Raw genomic sequence first — 27,636 nt, 5'->3', positions numbered from 1 at the left:
CAGCCCTGAGGCTCCAATTCTGAAACTGAACATAGGCAGGTTGGATCACGTGACGGATCAAGACATCACCGGGCCCGCCCTGCTTCCTTCCGGTATAAATTCTGGTCGCACCGTCTCCTTCCGCACGTGTTGTTGCCGCGTTTGTTCCCAACTTGTCCGCGGACCGCTGCCGCCTGCAGCCATGGCACCCGGCCAGCTCGGTGAGCTCCTCGGCGCCCTGGTGGAGCCGCGCCATCGGCCTCCGCGGCTCCCTCACCCTGGCGATGGCGGCGGCCAGATGGGAGCTGTGGGGCCCTGGTTGGTTGGGGGGCGGCGCTGCGATCAGCAAGGCCCGGGCCCGCGCGCTCTAGTGCGGCTCGCTGGCTGCGGACCCGACCCCGGGTCAAAGTCTGAGTAGTGGGAACCGTAAGATTCGCGAATGCCCTCTCCAAACTGCTCCCCCTCCCCTGGACCCCCTGGGCTTTGAAGCACAGAGTGTCTTGAACCGAGAGTGATGCGAAATGTCTTTTGTTTCAGCTTTATTTAGTGTCTCTGACAAAACTGGCCTTGTGGAGTTTGCCAGGAACTTAGCTTCTGTTGGTTTGAATCTGATCGCCTCTGGAGGGACTGCAAAAGCCCTCAGAGATGCTGGTTTGGCAGTCAGGTAAGGCACAACTTGCTTTTTAAGTTAAGTCCAATCCAAACGTAGTTTGGTGACGTTGACCAGAAAGTACTGTATTCCATTCACTGCATGAAATAACATTATTTACTCCTCCCAACAGTGATGTGAGATTGGTAAGTTAAATCACCTTTTGCAGGAAGCTTAAACTTATTTTCAAGTTTACAGAGTAAGGATTTGGAACCTCCAGAGCCCTCATTTCAGAGCCCCTCTCCCCTCAGCCGAATCTTATAACACATTAATGTTATAACACAGTGCATGTTAGGAGCATTGTTTGTTGTGCAAGAAGGGAGTTGTGATTTTCAGGATGCCTATGATCTTTTTTTTTTTTAAGAAATGATTTATTTTTGGCTGTGCTGGCTTTTTGTTGCTGCCAGCAAGCTTTCTCTAGTTGCAGTGAGTGGGGGCCTAATCTCTAGTTATACTGCAGGGGCTTCTCATTGCCCTGTCTTTTCTTGGACTCACAAGAGAAGCCCTGGGCTCTAGGGCTCACAGGCTTCACTGAAAGTTGTGGCTTTGGGGCTTATTTGCCCCACATGATCTGTTTTGACTGGCTCTTTAGTGAAACTGTTCACATCATTAAAATTCATCTCTTAAGATTCACCCTCTCTTCCCCCAGTATCTGGTAACTGTGTACAACATGTTGATGTCTTTTCTTCCAGGGTTTTTATAAGCGTGGTCTTTATTTCATAGCCCATACAGAAGACAGATAGTTTTGCTTTTTGCTTTTTCCCCCACATGTTGTGGGTTTTCAAAAACTTGGAGGGCTTCGCTAGTGGTACAGTGGTGAAGAATAAACCTGCCAGTGCAGGGGACACAGGTTCGATCCCTGCTCCAGGAAGATGCCACATGCCATGTAGCACCTGAGCCCCTGTGCCACAACTACTGAACGCCGGGCGTCCAAGAGCCTGTGGCTCTGCAACCTAAGCCATGGCAATGAGAAGCCACCACAAATGGAGAATAGCCTCCACTTGCTGCAACTAGAGAAAGCCTGTGGGAAGCGAGGAAAACCCAGCAAGCACAGCCCAAAATAAATAAATAAATCTTTAAGAAAAATAAATAAAAATTTGCTTGTAAATTCAGCCAGAGAAAGTGTTCAGATCAATTTGGGGATATGGATTGATACTTAAATGCTGTCTTTTATTTGACCCTGGGTCATACTTTGTGAATATCTTTTCCAGCTTACATTTTTATGTTTTTTTTGGTTTTTTCAGTGTAAAGGTTTTTAACTTTTATGTAAGTCAATCCAAAAGGCTAAATCCTTGCTATCCCTTTTAATATGTTACTGAGATAAAGATACTAATAATTTTATTGTATATTGTCAAACTACTTGTGAGTTGAATTTATTTCTTAATATTTCATTAGTATGGCTTATGATTCATTTTCTGAATTCTGAAAATCCAGGCTCTGAAAAAATGGTGGAAGATGCTTTGAAATGGTATAAACTGTAAAATGAAACTCACAGAAACAGTAGCAATATTCTGTTTATCTGTTTTCAGAGATGTATCTGAGCTAACTGGATTTCCTGAAATGCTAGGGGGGCGTGTAAAAACCTTGCATCCTGCAGTCCATGCTGGTAAGTGGTTGGATATCTTCAATTTTAAATAGTGGTTTTCAATAAACTTTGCAATGGGTTGGCCACAAAGTTTGTTGAGGTTTTTCCATATCATCTTATGGTTAATAGAATAAGCAGGAATAAGGAAAAAGGCAGATCATAGCTCAAAAAAAAAAATCTGTGAGGTTACGTTGTTTTTGTCACATCTGCTGCTAAAGTTCATACTACATAAGAATGTTTAAAATACAATCTAGCTTGCTTTATTACCTGATGGATTCTTCTGGTAGCTGTTAGTCCTGGCCTGATAATTTAGAGTTTGTTATTTCCTGCTGGAGTTAATGGAAATACTTAGGTTTTAGAGTCTTAAAAAACTCTTGCTATGGTTCAAGCTTGGAATAAAGCGTCACATGGTAACTGACTTTCAAAGGAATCTTTTAAAATGCTTTACTACGTATGAGAGTATATGCACTGATGGAACTGACAACAGTTAGGTGAAATTCCTTTTACATTGTGTTGCTTAAGGAAAAGGGAATAGGGAACTGATGCAAACAGTTTTTAAGTATACTCACTAATCCTAATTTTGTACTTTCTGGTATTCTTAATTAGGTAGTGCTGGGGCCTTTAACATGATTGATGCAGTCATGTTGGAAAGAAGTGCCTTATTCTGACTTGTTTTTAGAACCTAATACTTTAACTTTGTTGAATTAGGAATCTTGGCTCGTAATATCCCAGAAGATAGTGCTGACATGGCCAAACTTGATTTCAATCTTATAAGGTAAAAATTTTCAAAGTTGAACTTTTAGTACATTAAGGATCAAAGACAAGCCAAATCTGGTGTCTCTTTTTAAATATCAAGGTTAACATTAGGTTTAGCTTCCTGATTACTTACTGTAAACATTTATTGAGGACCTTGTTTGTGACATGGTATGTGGGTAAGCATTTTGATTTTCCCAAATTTATATCACTCAAACACATAATTATGCTTAAACAGCCTTTGCTTTTTAAAAAATTATCTAATTTGTGGTACATATAAGTAACTTAGTTATTTGCATAATATTCATAGTTTCTTTTTGTTGCATATGTATAATAGCTTTCAGTTTAGTTCAGTTCAGTTGCTCAGTTGTGTCTGACTCTTTGCGACCCCATGAATCGCAGCACGCCAGGCCTCCCTATCCATCACCAACTCCCGGAGTTCACTCATACTCACGTCCATCGATTCAGTGATGCCATCCAACCATTTCATCCTGTCGTCCCCTTCTCCTGCCCCCAATCCCTCCCAGCATCAGAGTCTTTTCCAATGAGTCAACTCTTTGCATGAGGTGGCCAAAGTACTGGAGTACTTTTAGCATCATTCCTTCCAAAGAAATCCCAAGGTTGATCTCCTTTAGAATGGACTGGTTAGATCTCCTTGCAGTCCAAGGGACTCTCAAGAGTCTTCTCCAACACCACAGTTCAAAAGCATCAATTCTTCGGCACTCAGCTTTCTTCACAGTCCAACTGTCACATCCATACATGACCACAGGAAAAACCATAGCCTTGACTAGACAGACCTTAGTCGGCAAAGTAATGTCTCTGCTTTTCAATATTCTTTCTAGGTTGGTCATAACTTTTCTTCCAAGGAGTAAGCGTCTTTTAATTTCGTGGCTGCAGTCACCATCTGCAGTGATTTTGGAGCCCCCCAAAATAAGTCTGACACTGTTTCCACTGTTGCCCCATCTATTTCCCATGAAGTGATGGGACCAGATGCCATGATCTTCATTTTCTGAATGTTGAGCTTTAAGCCAACTTTTTTTCACTCTCCTCTTTCACTTTCATCAAGAGGCTTTTTAGCTCCTCTCCCCTTTCTGCCATAAGGGTGGTGTCATCTGCATATCTGAGGGTATTGATATTTCTCCTGGCAATCTTGATTCCAGCTTGTGCTTCTTCCAGTCCAGCCTTTCTCATGATGTACTCTGCATAGCAGTTAAATAGGCAGGGTGACAATATACAGCCTTGACATACACCTTTTCCTATTTGGAACCAGTCTGTTGTTCCATGTCCAGTTCTAACTGTTGCTTCCTGACCTGCCTATAGGTTTCTCAAGAGGCAGGTCAGGTGGTCTGATATTCCCATCTCTTTCAGAATTTTCCACAGTGTATTGTGATCCACACAGTCAAAGGCTTTGGCATAGTCAATAAAGCAGAAATAGATGTTTTTCTAGAACTCTCTTGTTTTTAGCTTTACTCAGATATAATTCACATACCATATAATTCCTCAATTCAAAGTAGATAATTCAGTAATTATTATTATATTTAGAGTTGCACAGTTACCACCACAGTTAATATTAGAATATATTCATCCCTGCCCTTCCCTCTGGCACTCTCCCTCCTGCCCCAAACTCTGCCCATTAACTTTCAATCTCCATATTCCCTAACAACCTAGACCACCACCAGCCTATTTTCCATCTCTGGATTTATATGAGCACTGCTGTCAGTGGAATTGTATAATACATGGTCCTTTGTGACTAGCTTCTTAGCATGTTTTCAGAGTTCATTTGTGTTACAGCATATATCATTGATTCATTTTTTGTTGCTGAAAAGTAATCACTTATCGGACTTCCCTGGTGGCTCAGATGGTAAAGCGTCTGTCTACAATGTGGGAGACCCGGGTTCGATTCCTGGGTCGGGAAGACCCCCTGGAGAAGGAAATGGCAATCCACTCCAGTACTATTGCCTGGAAAATGCCATGGACAGAGGAACCTGGTAGGCTACAGTCCATGGGGTCGCAAAGAGTCGGACACGACTGTGCGACTATTCACATCACATATAGATATACTCTCATTTATTCATCAGTTGATGGATATTTGGATTGTTTCCACTTGGGGATATACTGACTAAAGAAACTGGACATTTGTGTACAAGTTTTTGTGTGGACATATATTTTCATTTCTCTTGGGCTTATACCTGGGAATGTTAATTTCATGGTTATCTGGTAACTCTTTAACCTTTGCAGGAGCTGCCAGACTTATTTTCCAGGCTTCATCAGTTTATATTCCCACTGGCAGTATACAGAGGTTCTTTCTCTGCATCATCACCAACATTTGTTATCTTTTTTTCTTTTCCTTTTAACATTTTTAGTGGGTATAACACGGGTTTCTTGTAATTATGATTTGTATTCCCTAATCTTTTCATGTGCATACCTTCAGAGAAATGTCTGTTCAGATGCTTTGCCCATTTTTAAAAAATTGAAATATAATTGCTTTACAATGTTGTGTTTTTGCTATATTATTTATCTTTTTATTATTGAGTTGTAAGAATCCATTTTATCCCATTCTTTAGATTGTTTTCATAACCTTAATGGTATCATTTGACCATCATAAAACCTTTAAATTATGGTAATATCCAACTTATGCTTGTGCTTTAGATGTTATTTCTAAGGATCCATTTTAAAATATAATGAAGATTTATGCCAATATATATATATATATATATATATTTAATTTTTAGTGGCTAGCTAAGGTTACCCAGGCAGCAACATTTCATTATGATTTGGTGGGAATAATGTGTATTGAGTGCATTTGCTGACTCTGGTCCCTTCTGTTTCCCTGTGCTCTTGCAACCATGAGAAGTCCTGATGTTTCACTGTAACTTATTAGAACTTTCAAGTGTCAAACTCAGAGTTCATATTTTAAATCACTAGGGGTTTTGGTCATGTTAGCGGTTCAGTTCAGTCGCTCAGTCATGTCCGACTCTTTGCGACCCCATGAATCACAGCATACCAGGCCGCCCTGTCCATCACCAACTCCCGGAGTTCACTCAGACTCACGTCCATCGAGTCAGTGATGCCATCCAGCCATCTCATCCTCTGTCATCCCCTTCTCCTCCTGCCCCCATTCCCTCCCAGCATCAGGGTCTTTTCCAGTGAGTCAACTCTTCTCATGAGGTGGCCGAAGTATTGAAGTTTCAGCTTCAGCATCAGTCCTTCCAAAGAACACCAAGGACTGATCTCCTTCAGAATGGACTGGTTGGATCTCCTTGCAGTCCAAGGGATTCTCAAGAGTCTTCTCCAACATCTCAGTTCAAAAACATCAATTCTTTGCCTCTCAGCTTTCTTCATAGTCCAACTCTCACATCCATACACGACCACTGGAAAAACTATAGCCTTGACTAGACAGACCTTTGTTAGCAAAGTAATGTCTCTGCTTTTCAATATTCTTTCTAGGTTGACCATAACTTTCCTTCCAAGGAGTAAGCATCTTTTAATTTCATGGCTGCAGTTACCATCTGCAGTGATTTTGGAGCCCCCCAAAATAAAGTCTGCCACTGTTTCCACTGTTGCCCCATCTATTTCCCATGAAGTGATGGGCCAGATGCCATGATCTTCATTTTCCTTTTTTTTTTTTTTTTCCATTTTCTGAATGTTTAACTTTAAGCCAACATTTTCACTCTCCTCTTTCACTTTTATCAAGAGGCTCTTTAGTTCTTCTTCACTTTCTGCCATAAGGGTGGTGTCATCTGCATATCTGAGGTTATTGATATTTCTCCCGGCAGTCTTGATTCCAGCTTGTGCTTCTTCCAGCCCAGCGTTTCTCATGATGTACTCTGCTAGAAGTTAAATAAGCAGGGTAACAATATACAGCCTTGACGTACTCCTTTTCCTATTTGGAACCAATCTGTTGTTCCATGTCCAGTTCTAACTCTTGCTTCCTGACCTGCCTATAGGTTTCTCAAGAGGCAGGTCAGGTGGTCTGGTATTCCCATCTCTTTCAGAATTTTCCATAGTTTATTGTGATCCACACACTCAAAGGCTTTGGCACAGTCAATAAAGCAGAACTTGCTTCTTCTGTGATCCAGCGGATGTTGGCAATTTGATCTCTGGTTCCTCTGCCTTTTCTAAAACCAGCTTGGTCTGGAAATTCACAGTTCACGTATTGCTGAAGCCTAACTTGGAGAATTTTGAGCATTACTTTACTAGCGTGTGAGATGAATGCAATTATGCAGTAGTTTGAGCATTCTTTGGCATTGCCTTTCTTTGGGATTGGAATGAAAACTGACCTTTTCCAGTCATGTAGCCACTGCTGAGTTTTCCAAATTTGCTGACATATTGAGTGCAGCACTTTCACAGCATCATCTCTCAGGATTTGAAATAGCTCAACTGGAATTCCATCACCTCCACTAGCTTTGTTCATAGGGATGCTTCCTAAGGCCCACTTGACTTCACATTCCAGGATGTCTGGCTTTAGGTGAGTGATCACACCATTGTGATTATCTGGGTCGTGAAGCTCTTTTGTACTGTTGTTCTGTGTATTTGTGCCACCTGTTTTTAATATCTTCTGCTTCTTTTAGGCCCATACCATTTCTGTCCTTTTTCGAGACCATCTTTGCATGAAATGTTGCCTTGGTGTCTCTAATTTTCTTGAAGAGATCTCTAGTCTTTGCCATTTTGTTGTTTTCTTCTGTTTCTTTGCGTTGATCGCTGAGGAAGGCTTTCTTATCTCTCCTTGCTATTCTTCGGAACTCTGCATTCAGATGCTTATATCTTTCTTTTTCTCCTTTGCTTTTTGCTTCTCTTCTTTTCACAGCTATTTGTAAGGCTTCCTCAGACAGCCATTTTGCTGCTTTTTAAAATTTCTTTTTAATGTTTTAATGTTAGCAGTTACGTGTAAATGGTGGAAGTTTCCACTTTTTAATGATAGCTGAATTCCTCTTTGTTTCAGAGTTGTTGTTTGTAATCTGTATCCCTTTGGGAAGACAGTGGCTTCTCCAGGTGTAACTGTTGAAGAGGCTATTGAACATATTGATATTGGTAAGTTTAAAAAACCATTTTTGCAGACTGTTTACACTGTAAATGAAATGACTCTACCGTCTGAGCCACCTGGAAAGTCCCAGTGTGCACTGTTGAAGGAGTAGAAGATAGTCTCTGGGATTGTTGTTGTTTAGTCACTAAGTTGTGTCCATCTCTTTGTGACCCCATCGACTGTGGCCCACCAGACAGACTCTTCTGTCCATGGGATTCTCCAAGCAAGAATACTGGAGTGGGTTTGCCGTTTCCTCCTTCAGGGGATCTTACCTACCCAGGGATCAAACCAGCGTCTCCTGTTTCTCTGGTGATTAATTCATTGATGTTTTCAGAGCTCTTGGTGTAGAGATTGATCTGGCTAATTTTTCGAATATGACTGAGCACGCACATATTATTTTTCTTAATTTTGGGGCTTCCCAGGTGGCTCAGTGGTAAAGAATCCACCTGCCAAGCAGGAGATGCGGGTTCAATCCTTGCATTGGACAGATCCCTTGGAGATGGAAATGACAACCCACTCCAGTGTTCTTGCCTGGAAAATCCCACGAGCAGAGGAACCAAGCAGGCTAAAGTCCTTGGGGTCACAAAGAATCAGAAATGACTGAGCATGTTTTCATGAACGCACAGCATGTACAGTCACTTGATTTGAAAGAGATTAAACTGATGAAAATGCAAAGCATCTTTTCTTCTTCAAAGGAGGAGTGACTCTGCTGAGAGCCGCAGCCAAAAACCACACTCGAGTGACAGTAGTGTGTGAGCCGGAGGACTATGCAGCTGTAGCCTCAGAGATGCGGGACTCTGACAGCAAAGACACATCCTTGGAGACAAGACGCCAGTTAGCCTTGAAGGTGGGAACACGCTTTTATCTGGTGTGGTGTTTGCAAAACCAGTAGTACTCCGTTCTCACCACATCACATCACCTCCCGGGGCTCTGCTTGGAGCCATTATCCTTTTATTAGAAATGGAGAGACCAACATTCAGAGAGGTCTTCTGTCTAAGAGTTGAAAGAGAAGTGGCAGGGCGTAATTCTTTGTGCTGTTTAGTATTAGTTGGTGTCTTTCCTGCATGAGTGTGTGTGTGGGCTTGTGGGTGTAATTGGATATATAGCACTTGAAAACCATTTTTAACCTCACTTTGGGAAATACTGTGGGTATTTCGCAAACCTTAACTCTTTTTTTAGGCTTTTACTCATACAGCACAGTATGATGAAGCAATTTCAGATTACTTCAGGAAAGAGTACAGTAAAGGAGTATCTCAGATGCCCCTGAGGTATGGAATGAACCCTCATCAGACTCCTGCCCAGCTGTATACCCTGAAGCCCAAGCTCCCTATCACAGGTAAAGGCTGAGTGTTACGTGGCATGGTTTGCCATATCTGGGTGTGTATGTGTCTTTCTTTCTATTGTGTGAGACGTGATTCACTTTTTAGAAAATGAATTGCGTGGTACCTGTTATAGTTGTCTGAAATTTGAGTTGCCAGTGGGACTTGTAAACAACAAATACTGTGATAATCCAGGGTTTTGAAGAGAAGTCAAGTTAAAAATACAGATTGGAGTATCTTTGTGTGGATATTGGCTTTGAAGATGTTGGGACAGGATAAGATGGTCTGCATTTCATAGTAAGATGGTTAGGACCAAACCTTGAGGTTGGCAGTAGAGGAACCTTCAGAGGAAACAGGGCTGCTGAGAGCAGTGGCTATTTGATTTGAGAAAGTTACAGAAAAGTGATTTCCTTGGAATGATGGATCGATCTGGCAGCCTGGTTGAAATGAGCCAAAATAGTAATGAGAGGTTAGGAACTAAGAATGATAAAGATAATTCTTTGAAATTAGTTAGGGCTTAAGGATTTGTAGAGTAATAAGAGAGTTTTACAATTACAGTTGTTTGATTCTGTTTCGTTGTGCTTCATCGCTTAGTCATGCCCGACTCTTTGCAACTCCATGGACTGTAGCCCACCAGGCTTCTGTCCATGGGGAATCCCCAGGCAAGAATACTGAAGTGGGTTGCCATGCCCTCCTCCAGGGGACCTTCCTAAACCCAGGGATCGAACCCAGGTCTCCCACATTGCAGGCAGATTCTTTACCATCTGAGCCACCAGGGAAGCCCTGACTTGTTGTTAAGGAGGGTTGTTTAGTGAGCAAGCACATCCTACTGCCTGGTACAAGGGAAGGGTGGGTCCAGCGGGCAGAGGAGAGAGTTGTAGGTGTAAAGACTTTGAGGGTGAAGTGTTGTGGGGGACAACTTCTGTTGTTTACTGTTGCCTATTTTGCTTCTTCGGTACCTCTCGCATGAGCTCTGTGAAAATAGACCTTTTTTTGTTTGTTTAAGGGAACTTTATTTCCAAGTAATCTTATTAAAAAGAGCAGGGTTTTTTGTTTTTTGTTTTTTTTGCTCATACCACATATCTAACTAAGATCCATTGTTTAGATTCAAAATGTATTGTACATTCTATGAGTTTGGGCAAACATAATTTATTCATCTTATGAAAATTATCCTGTTGTTCAGTTGCTAAATTGTGTCTAACTCTTTTGGGACCCATGGACTGTAGGCTGACAAGCGCCTCTGTCCATGGGATTTCCCAGGCAAAAATACTGGAGTGGGTTGCCATTTCCTTCCTTCTCCAGGGGATCTTCCCTACCCAGGAATTGAACCCACGTCTCCTGCATTGGCAGGCATGTTCTTTACCACTGAGCCACTAGGGAAACCTGATATTATCTTGCATAATAGTTTCTCCACCCTAAAAACTGCTCCCCTTCAGCCTTCTAACTAACCACAGGCAACCACTGATCTTCTCACTGTATACTTTTGCTGTTTCCAGATATCATATAGTTGGAAACAAACAGTATGTAGTCTTTTCAGACTGACTTCTTTCACTTAACAATCTGTATTTAAGGTTCCTCCATGTCTTTTGATAGCTCATTTCCTCTTATTACGGAATAATATTTTATTGTATGTGAATGTACCAGTTTATCCATTCACCTATTGAAAGACATCAAAAATAGAAGGATGCTGTTTAGCAGTTTATGAATAAAGCTGTTATAAAGATTTTTGTACATGCTTTTGTATAGACCCAAGCCTTCAATTCATTTGGATAAATAACTAATTTTCTGTTGTATAATTTTGTTTCACGTTTAGTTTCCTTTCTGGCTCCCCTCATAATCTTCATGATGACAGTAATTTGGGAGGGACTGTTTTATTCACTGATAACATCCCAAGCTCCTAGAACAGTGCCTAACATTGTAGTAGGCACTCAGTAGATAATTGGCAAGGTTTTGCTTGTGAAAGTATCTGCTATTAAAGATAACACAGAGGAAATGAAATTAAGTTGTTTTTAATTGGTGGCCCATTACTTTGTGTGTGTATGCTAAACTTCTTATAAATATTTATTCAGAAGATTTTGGCTTTTAAAAATCCTACCACTGTTAAGAAAATAGGCAGCAAAAAACTTGCAGGCTCCTTTTTAACTGCATTTCAACTTGAAGCCAAGCCTGCTGAGTCCAATTAAAAGAAGAGGACCTCCTCCGCTGTCCATCACATGAGTTTTTCCCTCCATCTCTCCCACCCACTAAACTCCTGCTTTAGTTTATAACATTATTTCTTAAACTGACACGACTTTCAACTTTAAAATATTATGCTCAGTTGCTTAGTCGTGTCCAACTCTGCAACCCCATGGACTGTAGCTCCCCAGGCTCCTCTGTCTATGGGATTCTCCATGCAAGAGTGCTGGAGTGGGCTGCCATTTCCTTCTCCTATATTATATTATAAATACTCTAAATTGTACAGTAAAGTTGCCACAATTATTTTATCTTCGTTCTGTACTGAAGTGGATCCCTGATGATTGCTAGTCTAGTTGTACTTTTTCCTGTTCCTGAATTCTCTGCTGATTTATTTATGGGTTGGCTGGCTTTGGTCCTCATGGTGCGTGCTCGTATTTATGTTCATGCATTTCTGTGTGTGTGTGTGTGTTTGGTAACATGGGTTCAGACTCTGGGGCTCTATTCACTCATCTCACTGAGTTCTTATATGTTCATGTATATCTGTTCGCCTCTTCATTATACTTCTTTTGAAGCATTTTTGTGCAGTTTTTATATGTTTAACATTTTTTCTAGGAAATGTATACATCTTACTGACGTTGCTTGTTCATGTGTATTTTTATGTGTAGTTCTGAATGGAGCCCCTGGATTTATAAACTTGTGTGATGCTTTGAACGCCTGGCAGCTGGTGAAGGAGCTCAAAGAAGCTTTAGACCTTCCAGCAGCTGCATCTTTCAAACATGTTAGCCCAGCAGGTAAAGCATTGCACTCTGGGATTCTCTGGAACTGTTCAAAATGAACTTCTTTTTAAAGTTTTTAGAAATTTGACAAGACTCTAAAGCAAATGTGAACAGTCTGGGAAGTCCGAAACCACTTTTGATTAATAATGATGTCAACGTAGTAATGGGATAAAATCAGATAACAATAACATGCACACATATTATTTACATAAAAATAATGTGTAACATTGTTATAAGATGGGAAGGTCAGAAAATAGTTTTATTTGTAGTGGAAGCATGTTTTAGAAAATAAAAGTGATGTTGCCTAATGCAGTATGACTAACATTTTTCCACATGGCTGAACGTTTAACTGAGCAGACATCAAGAATTTGTTACAACACTTTTAACTTTCTATGGCCATTGTCTGAGAGACCTTTTTGCTTCTGTGTCTTGGTCAACATTACAACTTATTTATAACTCCCACTGACAGTTCACCACATAATTAGCTCTCAGATATTGTTTGGATGTTCAGACAATGGGAGCAGCAGGAAAACAGTGTGTGATATCAAGCAGGACAGAGAAAGGGTCAGTAGTGAAGTGAAGTCGCTCCATACACACACGCCTGGTGCTGGCAGACTCGGTGGCTCTATCTCAGAGGCCAGAGAGGAGAGATGCTCCCCTGCTTCACCCTCCCCTGCAGTTCCATTTTGGCATTTAATTATCTGGCTAAGTAGGCTTTTGTTTAATTTGGCATAAGCACTAGAAAGTACCCTGCATAGACCAGACGTTTGGAAAAATGTTGTCCTAATGTAGGAATTGAAAAGTGGTAACTGAGATTTTGGGTTCATTAATGGGTCTCTATACCAGGTGCTGCTGTTGGAATTCCACTCAGTGAAGACGAAGCCAAAGTCTGTATGGTCTATGATCTGTACAAAACCCTCACACCCATAGCCACTGCATATGCAAGAGCAAGAGGTCAGACGAATAATAGCATGTAGTTTGTCTCTTTTTTTTTTTCATTTTTTTTTTAGAGGAAAGGTAATATCTTAAATATCCTTTTTGTTATAAGATTTCAAGTTATTTTAATTCATTTTTTATTAGTACTTCAGAATAACTACATGAGAGCCTTGGAATAAATTTGTTTATAAAAATGTGTGTTTTAGTATTTTAATGTAATAAAGGGGAACACACTTGGGATTTGGTGCACAAAATTTCAGATTAGGCTATTGAATGTATTTGTTTTGCTTAAATTGTGGTTATTTAAGTACACTGAATTTGGTTAAAGTTAATATTTTATATAATTCACAGATGTCTAATTCATGAGTTTAATAGTCTATGAATATTATAACAACATTAATGGGAGGTTATTGAGATACTTTATCATAGTTTACCTTCTACAGCAAGGGTTAGCAAGCTATTATTCAACAGGCTAATCCAGCCCACCACCCATCTTTACCAATATAGTTCATTTGGAGTAGGGTGATATAGTATGTCAGTGACTGTTCCACCCTGAGTTGGAACACAAAGAGATCGCAAAGCTTAAAAAATATTTACTGTCAGGCCCTTTGCTGAATGTTGCTCTAGAAGGTAAAATTAAAGAATATTTCATGATGATTATTTCAGTTAAACAACTTACTAATCTATTGTTTAAATCTCAAGTTAGATTTTATGTGGTCACTTTGGGGATTTTTGAATGTTATTTTTTTCTGTATAAGGATAATCTGTGATAAATACAACGTTTTAGTTTTTATTTACAGGGGCTGATAGGATGTCTTCATTTGGTGACTTTGTTGCATTATCTGATGTTTGTGATGTCCCTACTGCCAAGATTATCTCCAGAGAGGTTAGTGGAATTCTTTATCTTGATCCATATATAACTAAGTAGAGCCAAATTTTACATAGTGTTTATTGAAACCATAATGTATAATGTCTGTATTTGGCTATTATGATGTAAAGTTTTATATATTTAATTCTTTTAAATTTTCTAGTCATTATTTTAATGCCAGAATTATTTCTGAAGCTGACTGTATACCTTCATTAGGTCTGTAATGAAAGAGACTGTATAGTGGGGGAAATTATAACCTATTCTGAAAAAGTAACCCCCGTCAACTGAGTACCAAGCAAGCATTCCAGAAAGGTAGGGAGGTGGTGTTGGGGATTGGGGAAACAGAAGAAGAGTGCGGTTAGCTCAGGTAGCTTGGAAGGAAACAGTTAGCATTAAAACTAACAGGGCCAGTGGCCTGACGATATTTAGTTTCATCTCAGGGCTTCTTACCATCACCCCTACCATCCCCAGCTGGAGTGGAGCTGGCATGCTGCATTATAGGTTATATATAGCATGAGGCTTGGGGTGTGAGCTGTGACTTTTGTACCTTTTGTGACTTCAGCTATACTGTGTTAATCTCTGATTTCCACTGAACCCCTTCTCTTGCTCTTGAGGAGCCTGCCTTGCCTCGGATCATTTAGCCAAGTTCTAGCAGAGCCAGAACTGGAAGAACGTGCTCTGTCTAATGAGTGCAAAACAACCCCTGAACAGAATAGTAAAAAAGTCATGTGTCTTCCTAAGATACATGTATCACAGCAAATCAGTCATATATTCTTCATTAAAATTGAAACAGACAACCAAAAGGGCGCTAATGAGATAAGATCAGCTGTAAAAAGTTGTCTTCTAGCACAGACTTATCTTTTCCAAGTGTAGTGTTTGTATTCTCTAGTGGAGGTAGAAACCAGAAACTGCTGCTGCATTATTTATGACACATAAGTATGTCTAGATTGTTTAGGAGGTATTCTCTGATTTTTTTAAATAGAAATTAATATCTAATGTTGATACATGTGTAGGTATCTGATGGTATTATTGCCCCGGGATATGAAAATGAAGCTTTGAAAATACTTTCCAAAAAGAAAAACGGGAATTACTGTGTTCTTCAGGTTAGTGCAATTCATATTTGCAGTAGTAATTTGCTCTTTTGTTTTTCCCCATATTTAATCTTTCCTTTATACTGATAACTGTTCTAATTTATCCTTCTTTACTATGATTTCTTTATCCTTAATCCTGCAGATTTTTTCTTCCTATTAATTTTTTGAGTTTCAGATCAAGATAGCTTTCTCATCCTTTCTTTTAATTTTTTAAAAAATAATTTATTTAAAATGGTTTCCTATTCAAAAGGTCTTAAAGGTTATTTGAAATCTTTCCTTTCCTTCTGCCACTCTGTTACCTTTTTTTAAAGTAATATTTTCAATTTCTTGCTCATCTTTCCTGAAATACATAGTCTGTGCATATTCAGCAAATACTCGATTGATATTCAGCACAAGACAGTATCATGGTTCAGGGTGTGAGAAGAATACCAGGGCTTCCTCAATATTTTGTTTGGGAATTTGGCTAAGTTTGCACCTAGACACATAATTACAACCATGAAAAACCTGTTTTCTCTGCCTGACCAGGGGCAAGTTTTTTGACATCAGTTATAGGTGGGCACATCTCAGTTTTAGAAATTTTATAATGGAAAAAAAAAGGACCATTTTAGAATTCATGAAAATGCACATTAAGTAGAATTACTATGAGGGCTTGCTTCTGAGTTACAGGTTATCAGTGCTTTCTGTACTGTTTAAGTATAGGAAAATGTCTGGGGAGAGAGTAGTATTATGACATAGGTTATTCCCATGTCCCGTCATTTCAGATCGAAATCTGGAAGAGGTCAAGAGAGCCATGAATGACATACCCCTTTCCAAATGACAAAGACACATACTATAAATGCTATTCTCCATTGAACTTTTTAATCTTGGCTGAGTATTTGTAATAAATTGTTAGAAAGAAAACTAGTGGTTAATTTTGTGACACTGCCTGTTTTGTAGCTAATCTGTTTCATCTACTGTTTTGTTTTGTTTTGTTTTAAAAAAAAATATGTGGGTAGTGCTTTCAGTTACTAAAACCAGAAATTCTCTGTTGGAATCATTGGTTCTATTATGTTGGTGTAAGTTACAAAATCCTGTGAGGTTATAAAGCCTATAAAGTTTTGGAGCAAAATATTGGTGCCTGGCCATTCTATTACATCCATCCTGAAATGATCTTGTACCTGCTTAAGTCAGGGGAAAAAAAAAATGCATATAACCTTGCTTGTAATAATATACCTTGAACATAAATTAAGTGAATGATTTTGTGAGATGTAGATTTTTTTACTCTTAACTTTTAAAATCTGTGTTTTATTTAGATGGACCAGTCTTACAATCCAGATGAAAATGAAGTTCGAACTCTCTTTGGTCTTCGTTTAAGCCAGAAGAGAAATAATAGTGTTGTCAACAGGTCACTGTTTAGCAACATTGTTACCAAGAATAAAGATGTAAGTCTGAAAAATAACTGAATACCAGTAATTCAGTAGGTCAGTTTTCTAATATTTATATGCTTATGCATTTATGAAGGCCCATATCTTAAAACTGATCAATATGCAAAGAGCTGGTCCTTCTTTGATTTGTCAAGTAAGTTTGAGAAAAGTGAGCAGAAGACCAACCATGTTAGAAACTTTTGTTTATCTGTGTGTATGTGGTTAGTCATCTTCAGTTCTGCATAAATGGGATCATGTTTTTTATCACTTGACTTTTTTCCGTGCAATAAGCTACAATTATGTTTCTGTATCAATAAGCATAGGTCCACATCGTTATCAGAAAGGCCCATGGCAGTCTGTGTACTGTGATGGGTATCTAGGTTGTTTCCGTGTTCAGTGCTGTGGTCCATGTTTACATGTAGTAATGAATTTGCTTTTGTCCTGTTGTCGTATTTTAGAAGGACATGTTCCTAGGATAATACTGGATTGGGTGTTTTTTTTTTTTTTTACATGTTTTATATCATTTAATATGCACAGCTGCCTCTGGGTGGAGCATGACCACTGTCATCTGTATTGTAAAGATCACAAAATTGTGACATAGAGGACAATTAAGAGATTTGGCTACACAGTAAGGAAATGGTTGAGCTGGTACTTGTTTTTCTGAGATCTCCTGATTGGGCCTTCAGTTTTAAAGGATATTTTCTCTGGATCTGATGTTGGCTGTACTTTTTTTTTTTTTTTTTTATTACTTTGGATGTGTAACTAACTTCATCGTTATCTGGTCTTGTCTGCTGGTATGCCTGGCATTTTTGACTGAATGCTTGACGTGAGATACAGATAAACTAAAAATTCATATTTTTAAGGCAAGACAGGAAAAATTTAAACATAAAACTTACTCTCTGCCCTTTGGCCTCCTGTCTGCCCCTGAGTGTGCACTGTGCCTCTGTATTATGTACTAACCAGGCCTCCCCAATGATAGAACTACCTGCTCGATCATCATTCTGCCTTGCAGATGTGTGACTGAACGTTCGATAAAAATAATGATGACTTTGCAGTGAGTTGAAATGATTGACCAAATATATCTTCCTATAAAGTCAATGATTGTGACAGTGTAACTGTAGATCTGGGAAGAAGCAAAAAGAGGGAACCATTTCTTGTACCGTAACAGACAAGTAAGACGTGGCCCGGAGGCTTTTGGTTACTGTTAAAAGGGACCAGTCCAGTAATAACACATCAGGTGGCCAAGCAGTAAAATTCTTGCCTGAACTAAGGGAGCATTCCTAGCACTGAGGAACAAACTAGTCAAGAAATGCCTCCCAAACTCTGGTTGAAATTAAGACAGAGAGGGAGCGGATCATAAAATTAACAGGCTTACCTACCATACACTTCCGTAAGAATCAAGTCTTTAGCCACTGCAGTCACTGAAAGGAATTCAGGATGAGGGACTTTGTGCTCTAGAGAAACTTGACAGAACTGGCCCTCAGATAGTTTAGATATTTTCAGGAGATTTTATCAAGCCGAGTTTCTTGCATCACAGAAGATCATCCCACACTTAGAAGAGCACTGAAACCATTAACTAAGGTGGGTCTTCAAGCATAGCAGTGACCTTCTGAGATGTGTGCTTGGTTGCATATACCCCTTCATCAACATCAAATACATGCTTGCCACACCCTTACCTGTTTGGAGCTGTTCTCCAGGCTCTCTGAGAGGCTTTCTCCTGGGTTTATAATCCTTAGGTTGACTCAAAATTTTCCATTTCTTTTGTAGGTTGACTGTTGATCAGTTTTTTTGTCCATAATATGAAAAAACCATAAAGATACTTCATAAAGATACTTCGAGCATCTGGTTAGTGTTATTTTCCTTCCATAGAGCTGAGCATAGGGCTCACCTCTTAGTTACCACCTTGCAACTAGAAAAAGGCCTGGAGGGGAAAACAGCCACACTGTTGCTTCTTTATCACCAGGGTGTTTGCTTCTTGCCTTTAGGTACTGGATATATTACGAGCTCTGTATTCAGTATTTCTGTTAGTTCTTAGAAAAGGATTAGTCTCTTAACAAGTCATTTTGTAACAGAAGTGGACAATGAGTTAGTTGGCTGTTGTTCCCCAGTCTGAGTTCTGAGGCTTTAAGTAGAACGCTGAAAATAAGCTTTAAAATCTTTATCGGGATGGTTCTATTAATAAGCATGTAGCGATTAAGGCATGATCTTTGTTGATTTACTGTTCATTTGTATTGTTGAAAGTTAATAGTGCCCTAAAATAAAAGAACATATAGGAATCATAAGTAAACATATCTTGCAGGTTTTTGGAATCCACTCCTTTGGTAAAGACCCTGAGGTCCTGGGTTAACAGTGTTACTTGAAGCAGCTCACAGTAAAATGGGTTTACATCTACCGTTTTGCTATTTATTTTCTGATTGCCTATATGTTCTTTTTCCTTTAGATTAATTTTAAAAAAGTGATTGCACTTTATCTCTACCATTGGTTTATTAGCCATTTTATTTTTACAATAGCTTCTCTACAGTGTAGTCTATATACCACTTAAAGTATACTGTAAGGATGTTACAATGTATCTCTTATCTCCTCCCTTTCACCCTTGGTACTATTGTTGTCAGACATTTTCATATGTTTTAAACCTCAAATGCATTGATATTGGTCCTTTAAATTAGTCAATTACATAGTAGAGAGATTCTGGAAATCTGTTTTCTATATTTACTCACATATTCACTATCTAACCAACCATACCTACCATTATCACATATTTACCTACATAGATACCATTCCTAGTGGTCTTCATTCCTTTTTAAAAAAATTGTATTAAAGTATAGTCGATTTAGAATGCTGTGTTAACTTCTGCTGTAGAGCAAAGTGATTAAGTTGTACATAGGCATACAATAAAATGGCTAATAAACCAATGGTAGAGATAAAGTGGAAACACTTTTTTAAAATTAATCTAAAGGAAAAAGAACATATAGGCAATTAGAAAATAAATAGCAAAATGGTAGATGTAAACCCAGACACGTTGATAATCACATTAAATGAAAATGGCCCAGACACTACAATAAAAAACTAAGATTGTTAGACTGGATAAAAAGTAAGATCCAACTATATACCATATATAAGAAACTCATTTTATTTATTTATTTTTTTACTTTACAATATTGTATTGGTTTTGCCATACAACAACATGAATCCATCACAGGTATACACGTGTTCCCAATCCTGAATCCCCCTCCTACCTCCCTCCCCATACCATCCCTCTGGGTCATCCCAGTGCACCAGCCCCAAGCATCCTGTATCCTGCATTGAACCTAGACTGGCGATTTGTTTCTTATATGATATTATACATGTTTTGATGCCATTCTCCCAAATCATCCCACCCTCTCCCTTTCCCACAGAGTCCAAAACTCATTTTAAATGTGAAAAAAAAAGTGCATAGGTTAAAAGTAAAAGGATACAAGATATACCATGAAAACACTAATTTAAAAAAAGCACAAGTGTATAATATTATACAAAGTTGATTTAAGAATAAGGAATATTACTAGGGAAAAGAGGGACATTTTAAAATAAAAGTCAATTCATCAAGTGGACATGATAATTCTAAATGTGATGTTCCTAACAGCAGAGTTTAAAGATATATGAAGCAAAAACTGATAGAAATAATAACAGTAGGTAGACAAGTCTCCTTTTGATTGAGATTTCAAGGTGTCACTTAATAGTTGCTAGAACAAATGATAGAGCGAGCATGGAAAATTTCAACAACACTGTCAACCAAGTTGACCTAATTTCCATTTATAGAACAGTTCAGCCAACAAAAGCAGAATATAATTCTTTTGAGTTCTCATGGGACGATCGCCAAGATAGAACATATTCTGAGCTATAAAATACATCTCAATCAATTCAAATTTCTTTAACCACAAGAAATTCAAGTTAGAAATCAATAACAGAATGATATCTGGAAAATCCTCTAGCATTTGGAAATTAAACAACACAGTTTTACATTATTATAGTCAATTGGATGAAAATAATGTGAAAGTCTTGAGTGCAGATTAGCAATTTTTCTCAACTATCCTTACAGTTTTCCTGAAGCTCTGCATTAAAGATTTATAGATTTATCTTGAGATCAGGTCAAAAATTTATTGTCTCGATGAAGTAACTGGAATGTTATCAAAACAGGTATTATTCTTTTTATATGTTATAAATTACCATAGGTCTTTGTTGAGCGAGAGAAAGACCAAGACATAGAGATGGAGAAAGAAGGGGGAGAGGGGAGAGAAAGATGAAGAGAAAGAGAAGAAGTGGGAGAAGAAGAAATTTTTTAAAAACACTAGTGGAGTTATTGCCACAATAAAAAATAGTCAGATATAGTGAGATCAGACCCTTTCAGAAGCCCAGAGCAACTCAGCCCAAAAGAGCCACAAGAAGATAAAAAATGTTTCACTTTTAATTCTTCTGTTCTATCTATAAAAATATTTTACCATAACTATGAATTCCTAGGAAGAATGTGGCTGATTTAGTATTTGTTAAGTGGAAGTCCAGTACTTTGGCCACCTCATGTGAAGAGTTGACTCACTGGAAAAGACTTTGATGCTGGAAGGGATTGGGGTCAGGAGGAGAAGGGGACGACAGAGGATGAGATGGCTGGATGGCATCACGGACTCGATGGATGGGAATCTGAGTGAACTCTGGGAGTTGGTGATGGACAGGGAGGCCTGGCGTGCTGCGATTCATGGGGTCGAAAAGAGTTGGACACGACTGAACTGAACTGAACTGAACAGTAAAATGGGGCCCTGGATTTTTTTTTTTGTTTTCACTTTTTTTTTTAACCTTGGTTAATGTATTTTTAAAAATACTGAAAGGGCACTGAGCCAAATTCCATGGTACCCATGCTGACAACCATGCCTATTTACTGAGAATCTTAATTTTTGTAAGGTTTCCTTATAGGTTTAAAGGTATTGGACTGATTAATAATTTAGTGGAACTTGAGAGGTTTTGTGCTTCTGGCTGTGCTATCTTGGATATTTTTACCAGTCTGTGATTTTAATCATTTATCTAAGTTCTTCTCTACTTGTTCACATATATTTTTAATAGAAATTTGGAAACCTGTGACTGAGAATGGTAGATTTATCTTCCTTTATATTCTTCTCCCTTCTTCATGTGTTCATTTTTCTTGAAATGTCTCTTCATGTCTTTTGCCCATTTTCTAATTAGATTCGTGACTGAGTTTTAAGAGGTTTTTACATGTTTTGAATACTAGTTCTTTGCTGGATATGTAGTTTACAAATATTTTCTTACAGTCTGTAGCTTATCTTTTTATCCTTAATACAGTACCTTTCAAAGAACAGAAGTATTAATTTTGATGGTTTATCAGTTTTTCAGTTAGGTGCTTATATATTCTGTCCACTTAGCATACCAACATAGATCATTATCGTTCTTTTCAATTTTATTTGCTCTTTATGGTAAAGATAGTGACGTTTTTAGTTATCATAGTTGTCTCATTCGATTTGAACCAGTATTTAGTTCATAATACATTTTTTAATACCTTCTACTTAGAATATTCTAGGCAAACCAAAAAATGATCCTAATATTATTTTGCCTGAAGAGCCTTGGATGTGTGTGCATCACAGTTGATTGTAGTGTCTGTACAAATTATTCTCAGTGCTGTTTCTGAACATAAATTTTAATAGCATCTCCAGTTATTTGTTGATACTGTGATAGAGAAAATACTGTTTGTCAGTGTTGGAGTGGATATAGCTTTCATGTCTAGTGTGATATGTAAACAGGCTTAAGCCAAAATTGCTGTAGTGTCAGTTTGAGTCTGTGATGTATTAGGCATTGCACAGAGTTCCATGACAAATAGGTTAAATATGATCCTTTCAGTAAAACATGATAGTGGCTCCTATGAACAGTTATAAAGACTATAAAGAAAGCTGAGTGCTGAAGAATTGATGCTTTTGAACTGTGGTGTTGGAGAAGACTCTTGAGAGTCCCTTGGACTGCAAGGAGATCCAACCAGTCCATCCTAAAGGAAATCAGTCCTGATTATTCATTGGAAGGACTGATGCTGAAGCTGAAACTCCAACACTTTGGCCACCTGATGCGAAGAACTAATTCATTTGTAAAGACCCTGATGCTGGGAAACATTGAAGGCGGGAGAAGAAAGGGACGACAGAGGATGAGATGGTGGGATGGCATCACTGACTCAATGGACATGAGTTTGAGTAATCTTCAGGAGTTGATGATGGACAGGGAGGCCTGGTGTGCTGCAGTCCGTGGGGTCACAAAGAGTTGGACACGACTGAGCAGCTGAACTGAATGAACAGTTACTTCCATTCCCTCATCTGAAGGATAGACCTGCATTAGAGGCCTGTTATAATAAATGACGCGTAGGATGCTAAAAGTCAAGCGGCGTTTGAAAGAAACAGCACTTACTGTACTGTGTTTTTTCCAGTTGCCGGAGTCTGCGTTCAGGGACCTCATCGTGGCCACCGTCGCTGTCAAGTACACTCAGTCTAACTCCGTGTGCTATGCCAGGAATGGCCAGGTAACCGAGCGGCCAGGCTCACCTGGAGGGAAACTGGTTTTATAAAATGACACTCAAAAATCCATCTGCCTTGGGAACTAGACTGGCTTGAAAAGGAAGATGCTGCCAAGTTTTTCTCTTTGGGTTTGTCAGTATTTACTCGGTGATGACTACAAAGTATTGTTGGCATTAAGTGTTAGAATGGTCCTCTTGTTCTTTACCTGGAAAGAGCTGGCACATTTTGGATTAGCAGACCGTTAATAGCTCCTATGGAACTAGTTTATTTGCTCCCCTCCTCCCTGTCAGTAGTATTTCCAGTGAAGAGGAAGTAGAAAGTACTACTAGCCCATTATTTTGCAGCTTGAAGGGTATTTTTATTTATATTCTGTAAGTCATTTTACTAAGAATCTGCAAGCTGGGAGTTAGCATCATCTTTTAAAATCAACTTTATTGAGGTATAAATTTATACACAATAAAATGTACCCTTTTTAAAAAAGTTTAACACTTTGCACAGATTATATGATTATTTGACCACTACCACAGTCAAGATGTTGAACATCTCTTCTGAACTGATGTTAAGCTAGAGACCTTCTTTCTTAGTGCACCAGCCCACAGAGTAGGCTTCCCTGGTGGCTCAGACAGTAAAGCATCTGCCTACAATGTGGGAGACCTGGGTTCGATCCCTGGGTTGGGAAGATCCTCTGGAGAAGGAAATGGCAACCCACTCCAGTACTCTTGCCTGGAAAATCCCATGGATGGAGGAGCCTGGTAGGCTACAATCTATGGGGTCACAAAGAGTCAGACACGACTGAGTGACTTCACCTCACGTCACCTCAGCCCACAGAGTATAGAACCAAGGTGGCTCATCACCAGAACTCTACTAGCTCTGGGGTGAACCTGGATTTACCATAATAACTTTAGCACTGTTTCTTCTCATGGTGTCTTAAGCTCCTCTCTAGACATTTGTTAAATTATTTAGCCCATAAGTGAGAGGGGATAGTGGATATTAATCGGAATTAATTAATATTAATAACCTGGAAGACCCTTTCAAATTCAGCATTTTAGTGATTGCCTACTGTCTGAAAAGAGCTAGACACGACTTAGTGACTAAAAACTGTTGAAAGATTGCTAACCTGTAGTAACAAAAATCTGGAAGATTGTGGCTGCTGGTCTAACAAGTTCCAATAAGACCACACTTTACTGCTGATATCCAAAAGTTCTAGAAACTTCTGTAATATTAATAACATGCCTCAAATGTCATTGAAGAGTAAAATATGAATAGTATTTATAAAACATGTTACCCTACCTTTTAGAACTATTTGTACTTCATTTGGCCTGATTTTTTTTTTTCTCCACAAAATTGATAGATTTGAGGGGACTATGCACAAAAAAATCCATTAAGAAACACGTTGGAGAAGTATTCATTTTAATGCCCATGTTCTTCAGGTTATTGGCATCGGAGCAGGACAGCAGTCTCGTATACACTGCACACGCCTTGCAGGTGATAAGGCAAACTATTGGTGGCTTAGACATCACCCACAAGTGCTTTCCATGAAGTTTAAAACTGGCGTGAAGAGAGCAGAAATCTCCAATGCCATCGATCAGTATGTTACTGGAACTATCGGCGAGGTAAAAGGGCTGTTATTGAGTGGTTTACCCTTTCCTGGTTAACTGTCGTCATCACTACAAAGAGAAAAGGTATTAGGTTGGCCAAAAAGTTTGTTTGGGTTTTTCTGTAAGGTGTTATGGAAAAACTTGAATGAACTTCTTGGCCATCATATTTTTCTTGAAGCTTTAAATTGCCTAAAATTACTAGTCTAAACAACCTCTGTCTCATTTACCTTTCTTTGGCATTCTTTATCCCTTTCCGACGCCACAGATCATCTGTCTTCTTAGATTGTAGCCCCTGGTTTAGTTCTGTATGCTTGTGCCCCCTGCTGGTTCTGAGTTTGGATGGCAGGGACTGTTTCTCACCCATCTTGGATGTCTGTCACAGTGCCAGGCATGTTGCTTGCTGTGTGATGGATGTGTATTCAGCATGGCATACAGGTTACTTGACAGCAGGTGGCAAATGCCCCCCACATTCTCCAGAAACTCCATTAACAACTCAGTGTACTTGTGTTATGGTTCATGTTCTTTAATGTTTTCTACCTTAAAGAAGGTATGAGAGGACATTAAAATTGCAGGTGTTAGGTAGCCTGCTAAAAAACGTAGGACTTAGCCCAGTTTCTGGAAATACAAGTGCTTAATGGGTAGTGGTTACAAAATAAAAATTAAGTTCCGGTCTTCTGAGGGGGTGAGTCAGCTCCACTAGGTTGTCCAGCCAGGGATAGGAATCCACAATACAATCAACAAGTGTTGCTGGAGAACATGCCTTGTAACCAGGAGGTGCTTCAAACAGTCTTTTTTAAAAATGACGTTAATACTTGATTTTTCTGCTTGATTATTACACAGCAAATTGGGCTCTAAGTCCTGGAAGAGGACTTAACATATATGAGTAAGAATAAAAGTAGATTGTAGAGTACGTCCCAGCATTCTGATTTGTATCAGATAGTACTGAAAATGGTGTAATACTTGTCTTTCCTCCCTGTCCCCACTTACAGGGTGAAGATTTGATCAAGTGGAAGGCACTGTTTGAGGAGGTCCCTGAGCTGTTAACCGAGACAGAAAAAAAGGAATGGGTTGACAAACTTAATGAAGTTTCCGTCAGCTCTGATGCCTTCTTTCCTTTCCGGGACAATATAGACAGAGCTAAGAGGGTAAGTGTGAAGTTGGTGTGTGTTTGCATAGATTTGGTTATTATGTAATAACTGTTTTGAAATAGTGCTTCTGATTTTTTCAGTTCTATAAGTTATATGTAAGTTGTGATGATACGATGTATCAGTATAATAGCTAGAGAATTATTTGCTCTATGGATAGCCCAAATTCTGTTATTTTGCCTCTTTGACAGTGAATCAGTATGCAGTGTGAATTATTGTTAGCTTACTCTCTTTCCTGGGGCTGGCAGTGGTAGTGGTTGATTCTGGCATGTTTTGGCATGAGGTTGTATTTTGAGAGTTGGTCTCTGTCTTCCCCTCCCAGAGTGGCGTGGCCTACATCGCTGCCCCTTCCGGTTCTGCCGCTGACAAAGTTGTGATCGAGGCTTGCGATGAGCTGGGAATAATCCTTGCTCACACGAATCTCCGGCTCTTCCATCACTGACTTCATCAATACATTATTTTATACCCTGCCTATGTGTAGGTGAAAAATCATGTATGGAATTTTGAAAATAACCTTTTTTAAAACTAAAGCATAAAACTTTCATAATCTTCAGTCTACACTGTCTTAGTTATAGGCACTGTCTTGATTATTGTAACTTAATAGTGAATTGTGAAATTGGGTAGTGTGAGTCCTTCACAGTAGTCTTTTGGAAAGATTTCTTGGCTATGTCCAGGTCCTTGGCATTTCCATATAAATTTTAGAATCAGTCTCTGTTTTTACAGGATAAAACCTCTTGAGATTTTAATTGGCATTGCATTGAATCTGTAGATCAATTTGTGGAGAACTGACGTACCATCTTCTCTCCCTTTGAAGATTGATCCCCTTTGGTTCCCACCAGCTTTTCGTTGCTTTACAGGAGCTTCAAATAGACCTTTTAAATATTTTTGGCCAGTGTTCATAATTATCTGCAGAAGGATTAGTCCAAAAATTTATACCAATAAATATAATTTCTAATAATTGGTTTAGCTTAAATAGCTTTTATATTTCTAAGTACTTTCTAGCAAAGTATTTTTTTTCCCTCTAGGAATTTGACTGTTTTAAGTTTTCAAAATTGTTAATTAGCATATAGTTGTGAGTAGTTTTCTGAATTTTTAAAAGATCTTTATTATGGATGTTTTGGGATGAACACAAAATAGTAAAATTCTACGTATCTATAATATTTCATGACTGCTTAAGTTTTATCTACCCTACTTGCAATGCCTAAACACTATTTTGAAGCAAAGTCTATATATTTCATTTGTAAATATTTCAATCAGTTAATATAAAAACAAAGTAGAAAGTTTTTTAAAGGAATATTCTCACACTTTAGAAAATACACGACTACTTCTATCAACTGAGAGCACCAAGAAGTGTGACACCCCAGGGGCAATGGACATAACTAATACTAAGGTCGTGGTTTCTAATACCACTATCTAAAAGGAGCCAGGACTTCTAGCTTACTGCAGTCTGAGCAGAAAACCCATAACAAAACATCTGGATCAGTAAACAGTGTATTTAAGTTGGGGGAGCGCCTAGGGCCCAGGAAGAAGAACATCAGCCCTCACTCATTTATGAACCGTCCGCTGAGGGCAGCTTGTGCCATCCTGGTACCTCTGGGGGCACCTTCTTACTAAAGCCCAGTCTTTGTCCCTTCCTGAGAGCATGAGTTCCTGCAGGTCTTCAAGTTTCCAATGCTTCCATTCTTGGATACTCTTAAAGCTCATTTTTGCTAAACACTGTGCTAGGCACAAATTTACTTTAAAAAATAAATGTAATGAACCATGCCTGTGTGGAAAGTGCATTAAACATCTGTAGCTTGA

General features: G+C 38.9%; 1 protein-coding gene across 1 annotated transcript; it reads left to right on the top strand.

The window, feature by feature from the left end:
* On the top strand, positions 1 to 27,130 carry ATIC (5-aminoimidazole-4-carboxamide ribonucleotide formyltransferase/IMP cyclohydrolase). Its single transcript, XM_040228567.1, has 16 exons — positions 1 to 200; positions 517 to 643; positions 2,158 to 2,234; positions 2,922 to 2,988; positions 7,909 to 7,997; positions 8,685 to 8,836; positions 9,169 to 9,325; positions 12,149 to 12,274; positions 13,106 to 13,213; positions 13,996 to 14,081; positions 15,077 to 15,166; positions 16,447 to 16,575; positions 23,006 to 23,098; positions 24,524 to 24,706; positions 25,681 to 25,836; positions 26,159 to 27,130. Exons 1-16 carry the CDS (start codon positions 182 to 184, stop codon positions 26,276 to 26,278), a joined length of 1,779 nt encoding a protein of 592 aa, XP_040084501.1. The 5' UTR covers positions 1 to 181; the 3' UTR covers positions 26,279 to 27,130.
* Positions 27,131 to 27,636: the final 506 nt, after the last annotated feature.

Source organism: Oryx dammah, unplaced genomic scaffold, assembly GCF_014754425.2.
Source record: "Oryx dammah isolate SB20612 unplaced genomic scaffold, SCBI_Odam_1.1 HiC_scaffold_27, whole genome shotgun sequence".
NCBI lineage: Eukaryota > Metazoa > Chordata > Mammalia > Artiodactyla > Bovidae > Oryx > Oryx dammah.
This window is presented reverse-complemented; position numbering and strand designations above follow the sequence as displayed.